Here is an 18,269-nt window from a genome sequence, read left to right on the forward strand (position 1 = left end):
ATTTTATCTGGTTTGGATGGTGTGCTAGAGACCTAATATACTTCGTGCAGGACAGCTGTGCTCATTTGTAAATAAAAGTCCAACTTGTCAGGAATCCTCTCCCCAAGTGAAACACTTCTACCTCTTACTGAGGACTCCATTAATGACAAAGTCCTGGAGTTCTCTGTTAAGAATAGATCTGGGTCCTGGGGCACTGATCTAGGGAATAAACAATTCCAACCTGGTCAGATTCCCCCCAGATTAATTACAGCATTTGTCTGCATCAGTCATCATGGCTCTTTTGTCTCACTCTGGAAAGGTGTTGATACTACTCCTTTCATAAACACCCTTTTCAGAAGACCCACACATCATTTTGGAGTCACCAGGAAGTAAAAGAGCTTTTTGCACTAGTTAAATAGGTGGACCTCCTCTCTCTCTCCTTTAAATCTCTTAGGTCACTATATTTTATTTACTATATAAATATATGCATTTAATCAAAGTTCTAACTTAATTATCTTTTTTTTGGCCCAGATCTGTGATTTCAACTGTGTGGAAACCCATTTTCACCAACTGGCCATTCACTCACAATTATAGAATCAGGGAGGTATCTGAAGTCATTAAGAGGTTGATATGCTTATGGTCACACAATTAAATGGATCCAAGGCAAGTCTTGAACCAGACTCCAAGGTCAGGCCCTTAGCTATAAAGCTAGTACTTCTCATTACTATCACATGCTTAGTATAACTTATCTGATTTTTAGAATCACAGGATTGTTAATCTAGAGGTAATTTAGCCCAACCTCTAGTGGTAGAAGGAAAAGGCAAATCACTTCAGTATCTTTGCCAAGAAAATTCCAGATAGGGTCACCAAGAATCAGACAAGAGTAAACAACAACAACAAAAAAAAAAACCAACCTCTTCATTTTAAACCCAGAGAGATTGCTACCATTTCCTCTAGTGGACCAAAATCTCCTTGAGACCAAGGACTAAAAAAAACCATATGGTATTTTCTACTCCATCCCAAATCTTCAATATCCAGTGTTATACCACCAAGGAGGGATTTAATAAAGTATAACTGAGTTGAACTATAAAGTTCTGGAATTAACCTTCAATCACTGTCCACTGTTCATTAAGGGACAACTATCAAACCAATGTGTTGATTTCTAGGTGAAATCTGTAAAATTCTTTTCTCAATGGAATAAAAAAAAAAGAGTTCTGGCTAATTAATAGTCAATATTCACTAGTATCAACCTCCCAAATACATACAAAATATTTAGAGAGATAGTCACAGCTCCCTTTAATGATGTTTGCCTTATACTAGTGACAGCATAATTATATTAAATTCACAGAAAATTTCCTCAAACCCATTTGGCCTAGGGATTTTATTCTCCATGGCCAGCAGAAGCTGCAAGTGCACTGGCAAAGTGATATATTTGAATTTTCTTTTTTTTCCTTTTCCCAGATGGAGATACTATCTGAGTAGAAAAAAATGACAATAAGGTAGGAGATGACAAGAAAGTCTTAATAATCCACAAACTGCATCATCTCTTCCCGTATAATTATGAGTGAACATCATCCTAAAGGCTTACAGTTTAAATAATATAATGCTTGTAGTATAAAATAATGTAATTTTTTGATATCTTTTGCTGTGTCTTGACTCTTTGTGACCCCATTTGGGGTATTCTTGGCAAAGATACTAGAAAAGTTTGCCATTTCTTTCTCATATTTTACAGATGAGTAAACTGAGGCAAACAAGGTCACAGAGAGTCATATAGTTATTAGGTGTCTTAAGTCACATTTGAACTCAAGACGATGAATCAGGTGGTGCAGTGGTTAGAGTACTTGATTTGAACTCAATAAAATGAGTCTTCCTGACTCCAGGCCGGACACTATCCATTGCACAACATAGCTGTCCTTCCTATATCTTAGGGGATTTTAAAATACAAACTCTACCTGGGAAAAAAAAGCCGTTTTTCTCTGATCTTGCAATAACCTTCTGGCCTTTTAGAGGATCAATTCTTTTGCTTTTTAATTTCTTCCCTTGGCTTTGCTGTGATTTCTGTAGGGTTAAAAAAAAGCATAGAAATGGAATGATTATATAAAACTTGAAGAAAATAGTAAAAACAATGAGGATAAGGATGTAAATGATTTCTAAAGAAGATGGAGAAGTCTCAAAGACAAGTCTTGTAGAACTGTATAATAAATACACTCACAAATAATACATACACACCCATATATACACAAGCCGATCCCTTCACTTTACAAATAACTAAACTGGACCTAGTGAAGAGATGTGACCTTCCCAAGGTCACAGAGGCAGTTAACATTAGGATTGGGATTTCAACACAAGTGCCCTAATTTCAGGATTATACTGGGATGCCTCTCATATTAAAAAAAAAAATCCAGTATAGTATAAACAAGCTGTGAGAGAAGACAATCTGACCTTTTCATCTTTTTATGCTTAGTGCCTAAGGTATTTGATAATTCCTTGTAGAAAAGGGTAGATATTTGATAATTTCTTGAATTAATATTCTCATCCAAGTTTGTCTACAGCCCAGTCAGTGGTCAGTAGTCTCTTTGATCAGTGGTTTCTTCCATATGGAATACTGAACAGGCCAAGCAAAGAACAGGCCAAGCAGCTAGGTGGCACAATGGATAGAGTGCCAGATGTGAAGTCAGGAAGTTGAATCTTTCCAATTTCAAATCTGGCCTCAGATACTTTCTAGCTGAGTGACCCTGGGTGAATCACTTAATCTTGTTTTCATCAGTTTCCTCATCTATAAAAAGAACTGGAGAAGGAAATGGTAAACTACTCTATTCCTTGGAACAAACCTCAAATGAGATCAGTAAGAGTTGAATGTGACTGAACAAGCAAACAAAGGAGTACAACTCCATGTCTAAGCAGACCAAGGACATTAAGTCAAACTTGATTCTTCCCACTTCACAAATCCCACATTAAAGACTGGAAAAGATAAAGATGATCACTGTCATAAAGAGGGGAAATAGACTTCATTCTTGATTTATCTCTGGGTTTAAATCAGACAATAATTGCATTGTCCACACTCCTCCATGCTCCATTCCATTCTTTTCTTTTTTCATTGATGGCTTTGTGGCCAGTTTACTACTCCTCTATAAAGGGAGGCAGGATAAATGGAATTTAAGTCAATTAATTTCATGCCTTTGCCAGCAATCAATGTCAGGGTTTCTTGAGGGGTAAAGGTTTGAATTAATAATCCAAATCCAATTTGGAGATTTGGAGAAATCCTGTGAATTTCAATGATTCATGCTACTTTTGCTCTTCATGACCACAGATAATTGGTAATTGGCTGGACTCTCCTTAAAACTCATCTGCCTTCACTTATATTGGTCATAGCTTTTCCCATAGACACAACTAATGGAAGCTAGAAACCTAGGAGTCAAGATGGTGAAACTCTCTGAGCTCCAAAATTCTTTCAAGGAATCACAATAATTGGCATTATTTGGTGCTTCAAGAATCTCAAACTACTTTATAAACAATTCTCATATGATCTTCATAATAACTCTGAGACTGATTAACTATTATTCCCATTTTACAGATGAGGAAACAGGTTAAGTGGCTTGCCTAGGGTCACATAACTAGTTAAGTGTCTCAGGTATGACTCAGGTCTCTCTGAACAACAAATCCAATATTCTGTCCACCAAGTCATATAGTTACATTTTTTTGTTTGTTTTAACCTCAGAAAGATGAAGGACAAGAAGCATGAACAGACAAACTCAAGGAGGATTACTATGAAGCTCATGCAAATATGAACTCACATGATTTGCAGCATAAAATCAAATTAGCAAATAAAATTGTACCCAGCCAGATACAACTGTTTATTTAGCCACAGGAAAATTAAGAGAAGAGCAGCTAGGCTGTGATCTCCCCAAGGACAGAATCTATATCATTTTTGTTTTCCTATCTCCCAAAACCCCAGCATAAAATTTATTCCAATGAGTGCTCAGTGAATGTTGAATGTGGAAATGAACACTAAAGGGCCACATTCTAAGGAAAGAAATCCTCTTCCTGTTATTCTTGGTTTGGTGTGGTCTGTCCCAGCTGGAAGTTGATCCCAAACCTTCTGAATCCTACAGAAAAGCAGGTACAGTTGCTATAGTGACACCACTCTCAAGATAACATCCTGCTGGGAAAATGAACCACAAAGAAAAACAACAACAATAACCCTCTTCTGCCAATCTTTAGAAAAGCACCGTTACAGCTAGACAAGAGACAAAAGACCCTTTGCTTTCTTTGCACAAGGAATCCACTTGAAATTATCAATTTTGCCTGTTTCCTATCATAGCATAATATACGACTTTTCTAGAAGGATGACAGAAACAGGCTATGCTAATGAAATAGTCTAGGCTTAACTTGTCCTTTCCCAATTCCCAAAGTGTCTTGAAAGGACAAATATCAAATGAAATCAAATGAATATCAAATAAGCAGTTTTAAAAGGGTATTCATTCACTTCTGACCTGAAGTTTGTTGATTATATATATATGTGTACATGCAAGTTCTGAATTTTTTCAGTCATGTCCAATTCTTTGGTATGCTATTTGAGATTTTCTTGACAAATATATTGGAGTGATTGCCATTTCCCTTTGAGGAACTTAAGCAAACAGGGTAAAGTGACTTGCACAGTTACCCAGCTAATGAGTAAGGCTGCATTTGAACTCAGGAAGATGAACAAGTCTTTCTGAGGCCAGACTTGACACTTTATTCACTGTACCACCTAGCTACCTATATACATACATTTACCTGTATGTGTGTGTGTATACATGTATGCATAAATGTATGAAATGTGTGCATCCATTGATATTTGTGTGTATATACATATATGCATTCTGATGTTTATGTGTATAGCTGTGAATATATGTTTGTATATGTATTCATTTATATCATATGTATTAGATCTATTTTAAAGTCAAGAGCTAAGACAAATGGATCATCAACTTGAAATGGCTGCATTGCCTTACTTTGGGCTCTCAGATAAATTGTTGGGTTTTGGTTTGCTTGGTTTTATTTTTACAGGGATCTTTAACCCTGGTACTTCATGAATTCTCAAATCAAGGAATAAGAGGCATTCCTCCCCATATGAGACTGAGCAATGAAGCTACTTCCCAGCAAAGCAGGCAAAAGTACTGTCCCTTACAAAGTAACATCTTCAGGAAAAGATTTGGTTCACAAATGTTACTGATGTGACTCTTAAGCTACATATTAAATTATTAGTTTCATGAAGAAAAGAATTCAATGTATCTCTTGTATAGTCTCACTTAAAGTCTTATATGATTAAGGAAATTTTTCTTAATTTATGAGGTAATTGACTATACAAATTAAAAGAACTTCAGGAAATCTGAATATCATTTGTTCTAGAACTGTTATTTTTGCTCAACTCAGTTTGGGCTGTGAAAATATCTGGGCTTCTTTTTCTGGTGCAGTGGATGCCACATTTAAAAAAAAAGACAAAAAGATATTAGTTTATCATTCAGTCACCTGAGTGATTCTGTACAAGGTCAGTAAAGGGAAAAGAAGTAGTCTATGTCACCAGAGACCTCAGCACAAAACCAGTGCACAATAGGTAAAAAATCAATTAAATTTTTCTGTATCTAATAAAATGGGGATAAAATGGGCACCTCCCATTAAGGGTTATTATGAGGATCAAATGAGAGAAGGCAGGCAAGGCAAGTAGAAAACATTTAGGTACCCATTGTATCAAGACTATGCTACAAGTTTAGCAAGTATTATCTCATTGATCCCCACAACCTAAGAGGTAGGTATCATCCCCATTTTACAGTTGAGTAAACTGAGGCAAATGGGTTAAGATACTTGCCCACACTCACCCAGCTTATAAGTATCTGAAGCTTGATTTAAACTGCAAGTTCATCACTCTATCCACTGAACTGCCCAGCTACCTTGTAATTAAAATATATAAAGTGCTTTGTAAACACATATATAAATTCTAGCTAATATTATTATTGTTGTGTTCCCTATATTCGGGAAGAATTTGTTATGAGAAGAATTTGTTATATGATCTTTTTCTTTTTTCCTTTATTATTTTATATTATTTTTCCAATTAAATACAAAGGTAGTTTTTAAGATTCATCAATTTGCAAGTTTATTATTTCCACATTTTTCTACCTCCCTCCTTCCTCCCCTGAGTGGCAATCTGGTAAAAAGTGTACATGCACAATTGTGTTTAACATTTCTATAGTAGTCAGATTGTGAAAGACAAATTAGAACTAAGGTACCATGAGAAAAAAGAAAGGTATGACTTCATAACTAGAATATATTTCAAATATATTACCTAGAATATATTTCATACCTACAATATATTTAGGGTACAGTGCAGGTCCTGGAGAGGAAATTCATCTTCCTGAATTCAAATCTACCTAGGACACTTCCTATCTGTGTGACTTTACCTTGTTTACCTCAGTTTCTCCATCTGTAAGATGAACTAGAGAAGGAAACAGCAACCCACTCCAGTGTCTTTGCCAAGAAAACCCTAAATGGGGTCACAAAGAGTAACTGAAGAATGACAACTGAAGAATGACTGAACAACAACAGACCCCATTTTGTAGACAAGCAGGAAATAATAATCATGATGGTGATGATGATGATGATGATGATGATGCTGTTTGTCCTTCATTTTTAAAGAAGACCATGGCATCAGGGAGGTGATGCCATGATAAGCACTTGAATTGGATTTTGAGTGAGGGAAATGCTGTGCTAAGGCACCAGTCTCACTTTCTCCTCCAGAGCTATCTGGGTCCAGTGGCTAGACGTGGATCAGGGTGACTGGAGATGGATGTGGGGTAATCAGGATTAAGCAACTTGCCCAAGGTTACAGTGTCAAAGACTGGATTTGAACTCCCATCTTCCTGACCCTGATCAAATCATCCTCAATCTAAAAATGAATAAATGAATGAATAAAAAAATTCATTAAGTCTTTACTGTGTCCAAAGAACTGTGCTAGCTCCCAAACACACAAATAAAGAAGACAATTTCTACTCTCAAGTAATTTATGTTCTAATGAGGGAAACTACAAGGAGGGGAAATTTCAGCTGGAAAGGTACCATGGTCTTTAGCAAATAGTAGCAAGGCAGATGGAAGGTAGTGTATCTACTTTGATGTCATTTCTAATACTCAAAACACCTCACTTATTGACATCGAGCAATTTAATAATGCCAAGAACTTTGTCAGGAAGAGCTTTCTTTTCTAGGTCTACATTAGTTGTGGCTTTAAGGGTAGAAGAAAGACTGGTGGTATGAATGAGTGGGGGAGTGGAAAACTGCTATTCCAAGGGCCCAAGTTCCCACACAATACCCCAATCTTACCCTCCTCCTTGATGGACTTCTGGTATGGGTGGTGTGGCTACTACTGTTGGTGATAGAGACAGAACGTATCTTCTCTAAATGATATGCTCCAGCAGATAATGACCTCCGTGGATGACATAGACAATATGGTGATTTGGAGGCTAATACTAATCGTGAAGATTTGGGGTGTGTTTTCCCTTCTTTGGCAGTTGCATGGTAGTTTGCACTTGGGATGGCAGGCCTCTTCTCCTTAATATATGATCTTCTGGATGATGATGATGATGGGCTCTGTGATGGAGGTGGAGATACTGGCTTGGGGGACACTGCTGTTTCAGGGGCTCTTAGGCTTTCCTTCTCATCCATGGAAGTTGGTTGGCAGTTGGCATCAATAGAAGAACTCATCTCCACGGGGGACTCTTCCCTAGAAGACAATGGCAGGACCTGTGCTGGAAGATGAGATACTAGTTTAAGGGGCTCTGCTTTTCTCTGGGACTCTTGTCCTTCCATGGCAGTTGGTTGGCAGTTGACATTGATGGCAGGCTCTATTTCCGCAGAGGGTGTTTCCCTCAATGGTGGCTGTGGGGACTGACTGGGGACCAGAGCAGGTGGTCTGACGTCCGCTTTTTCTAGGACTCTTGGGCTTACCTGCCCTTCCATAGCAGCCAGTTGATAATCAATACTGGCGGTGTTGGCAGGTATGATGGGCCCCTTCTCCACAGAGGGAGCTGCCCTATATCTTAACTGTGGAATCTGAATGAGAAACAAAGAGTTCTGGAGGAAGCTTCTATTCCTAAGTCAGTCCTTCTATGGCAGTTGGTTGGCAGTTGGTATGGATGATGGAGAATATGGAAAGCCCCTTCTCCATAAAAAGATGATAGTTGTGGAGTCTAAACTAGGAGCAGGGTCAGTGGCCTGGAAGGTGACTGGTTTCCTGCCTCTACTGGTCTTAACTGCCTACCCATAGCAATTGGAACGGAATAAATAGTTTAAAATTCCTTACTAGGAGTTCCCTTCACCAGGAAATCACAGGTCCAATTAAAAACAAAAAGCCCCAAAACTCCATTTTCCATGTCTCAGTTTCAGAAACAGTAAAATCCTATCAGAATAACAATTTTATAACCTACTTTTAAGATTTACAAAATACTTTTCTCACAATAATTGTCTAAAGTAACAATAATTATTATTTCATTATCTCCACTTTGTAGATGAAGTAATAGGCTAAGGTGGCACAACTAGTGAATTTCAGAGCCAGGATTTGAATTCAAGTATCTCCTAATTAAATCTAGATTGTATGTTTTTCCAGAGTGCTAATTGGGGCCAAAAGTAATACTCCCATCAAAAACTTGTGTTATAATGAGAAAAACATACTGTCTATTGCTATGTAAATATCTTAGCTCAGGACCTGAGTACAGTGCTTTCCCCCTTCACATGTTTGACATTTAAAAAAAAAGACATCCTAAGGAGGGCTTTTGTTTCACATCGTACTGTATTTCTCTGTCTGGGGAAGACTTTACTCAGTTTATTGAGTCATCACTAGGATCCATAAAGTGAAATTAGAGCTCTTTAGAATCTTTAGAATCTATAGCAGAGGTGTGTGGGAGGCAGCTTGAACTAGCTCTCAGAGTGATTTCGACATGAACATTTATGCCTAGGGAATTAATACAAATCAGGACTTGATTTGTTGTTTGGTTGATTATGTAGACTTAAGAAAATAATTAAGAAAATGCTAATAATGCATTTTAAACTTAAAAATGTGGTGCAAATACATTTTTTTCTTCTGGAGAGTCAGTTGTTAAACTTTTACCAACTACCACCGCCTATGCCTTATTTTTACTTCAATTAAGTCTCAAGTTACAAAGTATATATCAATTCAGACCAAAGGAAAAAAGTCCTAGGACAGAGAGGTTAAGTGACTTTTGCCATATCAGACATCTAGGTAGGGTATAAGGTCAAATTTGAATTCAGGTCTTCCTAGAACATGCCTTTGAGTACTATAGGCACAGCTGTGAACTTGAAGTCGAGGACACAAGTTCAAATCTCAGCTAGTTTCTCTGTCTCTGGGCAAGTTATTTAACCTGTCTCAGTCTTAGTTTCCTCATCTATAAAATGGGAACAGTACTAGAACCCATGAACAAGGTTGTTGCGGGCATCAAATGAGATAATATGCAAAAACCCTTTGTAAATCTTAAAGATTTATGTTGTATTCAGTTTTTAATGACATCATTTGGGGGGGGTTGGCAAAAGATATGGGAGTGGTTTTGCCATTTCCTTCTCCAGCTCACTTTAAATATGAGAAAACTGAGGCAAAAAAGTTAAGCGACTTGTTCAGATCACACAGCTAGGAAGCTTCTGAGACCAGATTTTGAACCTGGGAATATGAGCCTTCCTGACTCCAGGTCCCCTTGAGCCTTCTAACTTCCCTCTGGTTTATATAATGGAGAAGTAAAATGACTTGTTCAGGGACAAACAGTACACGTCAGAAATAGGACTTCAAGGGGTGGCTAGGTGGACCAGTGGATAAAGCACCGGGTCTGGAGTCAGGAGTACCTGGGTTCAAATCTGGTCTCAGACACTTAATAATCACCTAGCCGTGTGGCCTTGGGCAAGCCACTTAACCCCATTTGCCTTGTAAAAACCTAAAAAAAAAAAAATAGGACTTCAAAACAGGTTTTCTTGGCTTCCAGGCCAGCTTTCTGTCCACTATACCATACTATCATTCTTATATTAAACTTTGCTTTTGTTGTTTAGTTGATTTTTTAGTCATGTCTGACTCTCTATGACCCCTTTTGGGGTTTTCTTGGAAAAGATTCTGGAGTAGTTTGCCATTTTCAGCTCATTTTACAGATGAGGAAACTGTTTTGACACTAAGGTTCAAGGAGAGCTATGTGGCACAGAACACTAGATTAAGAATCGGGAAGACTTGTATTCTAACTTCAAACCTGGCCACAAATATTTACTAGCTGAGTGACTGCAAATTGATCAATCCTGTTCACCTCATTTTCCTCATCTGCAAAATGAGCTGCAGAAGGAAATGTCAAATCATTCCAGTATCTTTGTCAAGAAAACCACAAATGGGATTATAAAGAGTTGGACTTGGGGGTGGCTAGGTGGTGCAGTGGATAGAGCACTGGCCCTGGAGTCAGGAGTACCTAAGTTTAAATCTGGCCTCAGACACTTAATAATTACCTAGTTGTGTGACCTTGGGCAAGTCACTTAACCCTATTGCCTTGCAAAAACCTTAAAAAAAAGAGTTGGACTTAACTAAAATGACTCAACAACCACGTTGAATTTAATTTATATAAATAGTTGTTAAGTTAGTATAATAAAGACATATTGAAGTTCTGTTGGATATTAATCATGGGGGGGGGCTTACCACATTTTTAATTACATGTAAAAACAACTTTTAACATTTTTAAAAAATTTTTGAGTCCCAACTTCTCTCCTTCCCTCCCTTCTCTCCCTCTTCCCTGAGAGAGCAATTTGATATGTGCAGTCAGACAAAACTTATTTCCATATTAGTCATGTTGGATATTAGCTATTTAATAAAGTACTTTAGTACAATTCAAAACATGTAGCAACTCTCACACATCTCCACAAAAAAGCAAAAAACAAAATCTCAAAAAAACAAAAAACTAGCAAGGAATTGAAAAGTGAAAGCAAACTTGGGGTATGTATAACTAGACACAATTAAGCTTCATGTCATTGGTTAAGAGATTGCCTTTGGCTAAATAATAATAAAAGTTAATATTTCTGTAGCATTTTAAGTTCTGTAAAATTTTACAAAAAAAGATTACAAAATAATTTCTCTGATCTAAACAACCCCATGAGGTAGGTGCCATTAAGGTAAGGAGCAAGAGGAGAATGGAAGCATGAAACTGAGAGGCACAGCTGATTGTATTTAATGCCAAAATAAAATTCTTGGCTCCTGCAAACAAGATCTGGAGACCAATGTCACTCATGAATGAAGTCAGATGGGCAAAAGTATTGGTTATATAGCTAGCCACATTATTCCATTGAGGTTAACCTGCTCCGCAAAATCCAATTTGCTTCCCACTCCAATTCAATTTCCAGAAGTACAGCAAAGCTCTAAATTGTACCATTCACCTTCCACTTCATTATTTAATTCTAAGGTTATATCCTGAGGCTTACAGTGGGAAGGATATGGACAGGAAGAAGAAGAAAAAAACCACATGTGCACAAATCACTCTGATGAGTGCTGAGTGTTTTCTAATTTTCCTATTTAAAAAAGTAATATATTTTTCCTACTTGGGAAGGACATGAGTATCCTGGTGAAAGTTCTACAATATAACTCACACTGACTTTCTGTGTGTTTGTGTTTGTGTGTTTGTGTGTGTGTGTGTGTGTGTGTGTGTGTGTGTGTAGTAGGACTGAAAACCAGCTCTTCCTGATGCCTCCAGGTTCTCATATATAAAAATATAATATACAAAATATGTGGATATATATATGTACACAGATGTACAGTATATGTGAATATGTGTAAATTTATACACACATCCACTTTCTCTCTTTATCCTTTATCCTTGGATAACTTAAGAGGTCACTGATCTCTAAATTAGACTAGTTCATAATGGTATAAGGGTAGCTAGGTGGCACAGTTGATAGAGAGCACTGGACTTGAAATCAAGAACGTGAGTTCAAATTCATCCTCAGACACTCACTAGCTGTGTGATCCTGACAAATTACTTAACCCTGTTTTCCTCAGTTTCCTCATGTGTAAAATGAGCTGAAAAAGGAAACAGCAAACCACTCCAGTATCTTTGCCAAGAAAACCTCAAATGAGATTGCAGAGTCAGTAAAGACTGAATTACAACTCAACCACAACCACATTGATATAGCTTCAGAAGGTTTACAAAGAACTTTTCAGTAGTAGATTATTTCAATTTTTGTTTACAAACCCATTTGTAAGGATTGATGAATGACCTATCCAAGGGATGTTTGTAGGGATATATTTTTTTTAGATTTTTCAAGGCAATGGGGTTAAGTGGCTTCCCCAAGGCCACACAGCTAGGTAATTATTAAGTGTCTGAGGTCGGATTTGAACTCATGGCTCCAAGGCCAGTGCTCTATCCACTACGCCACCTAGCTGCCCCTTAGGGATATTTTTTACTGGTAGTGAGTGTGGTAGGTAAGACCCTGAATTTGAAGTCAGAAGACTGAGTTCAAATTTGACCTCAGACACTTAGTAGCTATGTGAATCTTGGTAAAGGTCAATTGTAAAATGAGAATAACAATAGCATCTGCTTCTTAGGGTTATTGTAGGGATAAAACAAGAGAATATTTGTAAAGCTCTATGGGAACCTAAAAATGCTAATAAATGCAAATTATTTTTATTCTATTAAAGAAAAACCCTTAAGCCATAGGCAAGAAGCTCTCATTGTATGTCTCATTTCAGGCAGCTGCCAAACCACTTGTAAAAGATTTGTGTTGGGGTGCTGAGAGATTCCCCAAATTGGTCTGTTTCAGTGAGTGATACAGCAGAGGGTCCTATGGTGACTGAGGTTCTAAGCACACCACCCATCAGAAAAGGAAACTAGCTGATACCAGATGATAACATAATAAGAAAGTTAATGCTGCTACAGAGACATTCAGCCTGATGATTGCTTTTTGAATTTTAAATAGCTGTTAGGTACTTAGCTATGCTTTAAAAAATTGAAGGGTTTTAGGTCAATTGGTTTTGTGGAGCACATTATTTCTTCCCCAAAATCATTAAATTCTTTGGCATATGAGGCAGATAGGCCCCAAATCCCTAATACAATCTTTCTCCCTTTGTACAATTATTTTTGAGCAGGTCACCTTTACTTGGATGTATGCTAGTGTTATATATATGAAGTGGTGGAAACACTACAGACTCAAGTCTCCCAGCATGCCTCCAGCTCCAGGAATACTCAAGGTCCAGAGCTGTATATGCCTTTTAACCCTCCACTTCGGAAGCTTTGCCACCAAAGATTAGCAATTACTGGCTTTGGTGCCTAGCTGATTAAGTTCCCAAAGCCGGCGGGCTTGGGATGAGTGATTGTGCCTCTGTTAATCACATCTCTCTCCTCTCTGATTGGCTCCCTCGGGATGAGCAGGAGAAATTATACAGATGAACCAGAGAAACATGAAAATATCTCCCCTGCTGCTGAACTGTAGCAGTCCTCATGTCATGCATGAGAGTTAATCATGAAAAAAATGAGAACACCAATTTAACATTTCCAGATTGAAAATGTAATAAGCAAATCAGAGAAGCCTTATAGAAAACCTTCCCTCTCTTTTTATCAGTAAAGATGGAAACTGATGAAAATAAATACATATATGTGTGTATAAACATGTATTTATTATATGTGTGCATTTACATATATGTACCTGTGCATTTATATGGAGATGGATATTTTTGTGTGTATGTATAAGGAACTGACTCAAATAATTCCCTAATGGGCAAGAGATGCTATCTCTCCACTTAAAGGTCAGTCAACTCATTTTTAAATTTAAGGAATCAGTCTTTCAAGATAAGGTTTATATCTAAACACTATCTCAGATTTTTACTGTCAACCATTGCTCCAACAGATGGGAGCAAAAGAAAAATCCCAACCTTTCTCCTCATGCCACAGGAACAAGCATTGTGAAGTGATGAATGGGAACTGGCAGCTTACAAGACTCTAGACACCGGTGAATTGATAAGCCTTAATCCATTAGGAAAAATCTTCATTTGCAAAAAGAGGTCAGGCTCTTCCTAATGCCCTCTTCTAAGAAGATGAAATAGATCTTAGCAAATTCATCAGACTTTTGGGGAGGGGGGTAAGAAAAAAGAGACAAATGTTGAATATTATTTTTAAAGCTATTGTCAATTTTATATTTTAGTGCAAGAATTAATTACAGAGATTTACTCAAGTTCCTTTTATGATCTGAATTCCTTTTGCTAACATACTAACAACATTTAAATGACTATATTTCAAGATGGGGGATGAGGTATGAGAGAACAGTGATTTCTTGCTTATAGGGAATTCCTGCTCAGTAAACTCTCTTTATAAATGCAACTCCATGTTGCAGGATTCAGTGTTTCCTGTGATGAATCACAATTTTGACCCAGGAATGCAGATATAAAAAGAAAAAGAAAAATTGAGATTTATTATGAAGTCATTACAACTCAAAGAAAGTGATAGAAAAGTTAAGAGAGATTAAAAGGCCACATGGCTTGCCAACTAACCAGCAGTCCAGCTGCAAAATTAATGCAGAAGTCAAAAGCAAAAAAGAGTGCAGCACCAGCCAGAATCTCCTTAAATACCCCCTCAGGATCCATGGGAAAAGGTAGTCTAAGGAGTTGTCCAAGTCCCACATTGGAGAGTTTGCCTTTTGGGCAGGGGTCAAGGATCTTTGATTCTGACCTGGGTGGTCTCAAGATGATGTTTCCGAGCCTAAGTAATCTAACTTGCCTTAAAAAAAACGAGAACATGGCCAAGATCAGACTGGAGGTCAAGGTGATGTGTTTAACAGAGTGATAGAGGATACAAGATTTTAGCAGTGCAAACAAAAGATTTACAAAATTTGTTTCCAATTCATTTCATTATTTCCTATGCCCATGATTCTTTGCATCATCCACATCAGTTCTGAAACTGAAAGTCTGAGCAAGTTGACTAGAGTGAGACAATCAATGACCTGCCCAGAGTCACATAGGCAATCTGTGTCAATGATAGAACCAAAAATGAGATCTTGTGAACTCCAAAGCAGGCTATGGAATGCACTGACCCATGCCATCTCTTCAAATAGGTGATGTGTTATCTAGGGATGAGATATCTGATTCTTCTTCAGATAATGTTGGGCAAGTCTCTTAACCTCCATAGCATCAGTTTTCTCATCTGTAAAATGGGGATAATATCACCTCTCAAAGTTGTTGTGAGGACCAAATGACATATAAATGCTTACAGAACTTAGAGCACTATAACTGAAAGCTAGCTATTATTTCAAGAAATAATCACTTCACAAGCAGAATATTACTCATATAGCTATTAATATAGCACTTGTGATAGGTTCCAAGTAGGAATTAAAATATATTCAAGTTGGAAGAGATCTTAGAAATCAACTAAGCTAAATTCATTTTTAGAACTGCTAAGTGCATAGATCACTGGATTTGGAAGCAGGAAGATTCATCTTCCTGATTTCAAATCTGACTTCTGAGCAAGTCACTTAATCCTGTTTGCCTTAGTTTTCTCATCTGTAAAATGAACCGAGGAAGGAAATGGCAAACCACTCCAGTATCTTTGCCAAGAAAATCCCAATCAGTGTCATGAAGGGATGCAAATATCTGAACAACAAAAACTCCATTTTACAGATTGGGAAAACAAGGCTCAGAGAGATAAATTAATTTGTTCAGTCACATAGTAAATGGTGAAACCAGGAAAAGAATCCATTGCCTCAGGTTCTTCATCTATAAAATGAGATGAAGAAGGAAATGGCAAACCACTCCAGTATTCTGGCCCAGAAAATCCCAAACAGTGTCATGAAGAGCCGGAAACAACTGAACAACACAAACTTCATTTTACAGCTTAGGAAAACAAGTCTCAGAGAGAAAAATTAACTTTCTCAATCACATAGCTAGGAAATGGTGAAACCAAGAACAGACTCCATCTTCCTTGACTCCCGATTCAATGTTCATTCTTTAGCATCCCACAAAGCATCTTATATGGCTCAATGAAACTTCCTTCAAGTAGCTTGGTTTCCTGATTTAAGTTCTTTTTTCCTTTTCAAAGTCACAAAATCAAATCATGAAAAAAACAAACAAAAAAGTAACCAATTCCTTCTAACTTCTAAAACACTTCCCCTTAACATTTATCTTATCACTCATTCTAAAACTGTTTTCCTACATGGAAATATTTTTTAAGATTTTTCCTTGAAAAGAAAAGAAAAATAATAGAGAAATTTTGCTGAGTGGAACAATTCATTTAACAACTCATAAAAGTCACAGTTACCAGATTCCTTGTACGTTACAAGACAGTAAAAGTTGAATGTTCATGGACAGCTGCACATGGAGGCATCATGTTTCCTTTCTAGGTTTGCCTGCAGCTGCTGCTCTTGCCTCAAAGTAGCTTTCTGTTTCTGTGGTCTCTCTCTATCCCCCTGGGCAATTGGCCAATTGTCTGTGTGGATTTTACACCATCTTTTTTTCCCCCTCACCCACAAGAGAATGGTACTCCTCCATTCCCCCACCATACACAATACTTTCCACTTATATAGCTTAATATCCAAGATGGAGAGCAACACACAAATGTTTGCAGGTCCTGAAATCTCCTGCTATGAAGCCAATTCAGAAAATATTTTGAAAGAAAATGTTAAATATCTCTTTGGGGAAAATTCATTTCGTCTGAATATTAATAGATGTACAAACTGATCTCTGAGGAAAACTTCCTCCAGTCTGCCTTGAAGATAAAACATTAAGAAATAATACTTAAAGGCCCCCCCACTCCCCTGTACACATACCACACCCCTACCTGCCCCCACAAAATAGCTCACACAATGAGCAGCAAATGAAGCTACTAACTCCAGAGAAAATTAATGATGTTGATTTTAATTAGAATTTTTTATCTTAATTTGTAATTTTAATTTTTCCCCAGTGCAACATTAAGGTAAACCTTTGAAAATAGCTTAAAATTCTGTAGGATATAGCAAAGATCTGTCCCCAAGACCACATCAGGACATCAGGAAGAATTAATCAGGAATGACTTGCTGAAGTTCAGTCTGGGTGAGACTTTCATGAACTGAGTCTCAGGTTCAGCAACAGGGGTAGTCTGATGATGAAGAGAATTAAGTGCCAGAAATTAAGAGTCAGAAAGACTACAGGGGTTCACATCCTGTCTCAGATATTTAGTAGTTATTTGTTAGGATAATAACAGCAGTTATCTTTTAGGTTTATTTGGGTAAAATGAAACAATGTTTGCAAAACTTAAAAGTTCTGCATAAATGAATGGTTATAATTTGCAATTCAGCTCTACAGTTAAGAATATGTTGGGGGCTGATTTTTCCTGCAGACAAAGGGAAGGACATTTTAAGGGAGCAGCTGAATTTCCAATATACTTTTTTATTTCCATCATTAAATCCACGTGACACCTAAAGAAAAGAAATGTCTTACTTACTATATTATGCACCTCTTTGGGGAAGTCAGAGGGATTTCTGGGAAACCAAAAGATTTTGTGAGGCTTTAAAAAAAAAAACCTAAAATGTTACAAAAAAATATTTTCCCCCAAGGTCAAAGTTGGAAAGAGATGACTCTATCTATTTAGAAGGAACAGATGAAAACTCTGCAAACAATGAATAGCTTTGATGAGCCAAGGAAGAGTAGTTATAACTGTCAGACAGCACTCTTGAATCAGGGCTCTAAGAAAAGACAACCCAACCCCAGAAGACTGAAAACTATGAACATTTGCATACTTGTAGGTGGTATTATAAAAACAAAAGTTATAATGATCTCAAGTCACTTGGGAGTTGATGATTAACGAATAATTTTTCCATATTAAAGAATGCCAATGGTACAACTTTATTTGCTATGCATCACTGGTATAGGGATGCAGCCATCTCTGCCCCAGACAAGACTCATTTTTGTAAAGTACAGAGACCACATCTCATGACAACATACAAACATGAGGAAATGCCTTTAGAGACAAGAGAGAAGCTGGACAGTTTGCCTCCAGGGGCAAGCATCACCTCAACTGACTGGTCCCCATGAGAGTTTTCCTTCTTGGATGCTTCTTGGATTTCTTTGGCCTGCTGAATGTAGCTATTCCCAGCATGGATCTCATTTTCCAATAATAACACATCTTCCAAAGAAATGGGCCAGTTTGCCTCTCGTAAGGCCTCTTGGATCGCATTTTTATTTTCCAAGTATTGAACTGGCTCCTGTATTTTAAACCTAAATGGAAAAATAATGTAAGAAACACAGGGAGATGATTCAATGTCTATCATACATAG

The 18,269-nt window shown here is 37.4% G+C and overlaps 1 protein-coding gene across 4 annotated transcripts in view; it reads right to left on the reverse strand.

Annotated features, from left to right (window-relative positions):
- The window catches only part of VWA3B (von Willebrand factor A domain containing 3B), a 237,656-nt gene that overhangs the window by 23,895 nt on the left and 195,492 nt on the right, over window positions 1–18,269 (reverse strand). For 3 of the 4 annotated variants that reach the window (XM_074213731.1, XM_074213729.1, XM_074213730.1), the window contains one exon: window positions 17,815–18,210. In XM_074213731.1, the coding sequence (XP_074069832.1) occupies window positions 17,895–18,210 (316 nt within the window). In that variant the 3' untranslated portion in view covers window positions 17,815–17,894. Of the gene's footprint in view, window positions 1–1,931; window positions 2,024–15,056; window positions 15,068–17,814; window positions 18,211–18,269 lie in introns of those variants that run through there. The other variant, XM_074213732.1, reaches the window with a different exon arrangement.

This window comes from Macrotis lagotis, chromosome 1, assembly GCF_037893015.1.
Source record: "Macrotis lagotis isolate mMagLag1 chromosome 1, bilby.v1.9.chrom.fasta, whole genome shotgun sequence".
Taxonomy (NCBI): domain Eukaryota; kingdom Metazoa; phylum Chordata; class Mammalia; order Peramelemorphia; family Peramelidae; genus Macrotis; species Macrotis lagotis.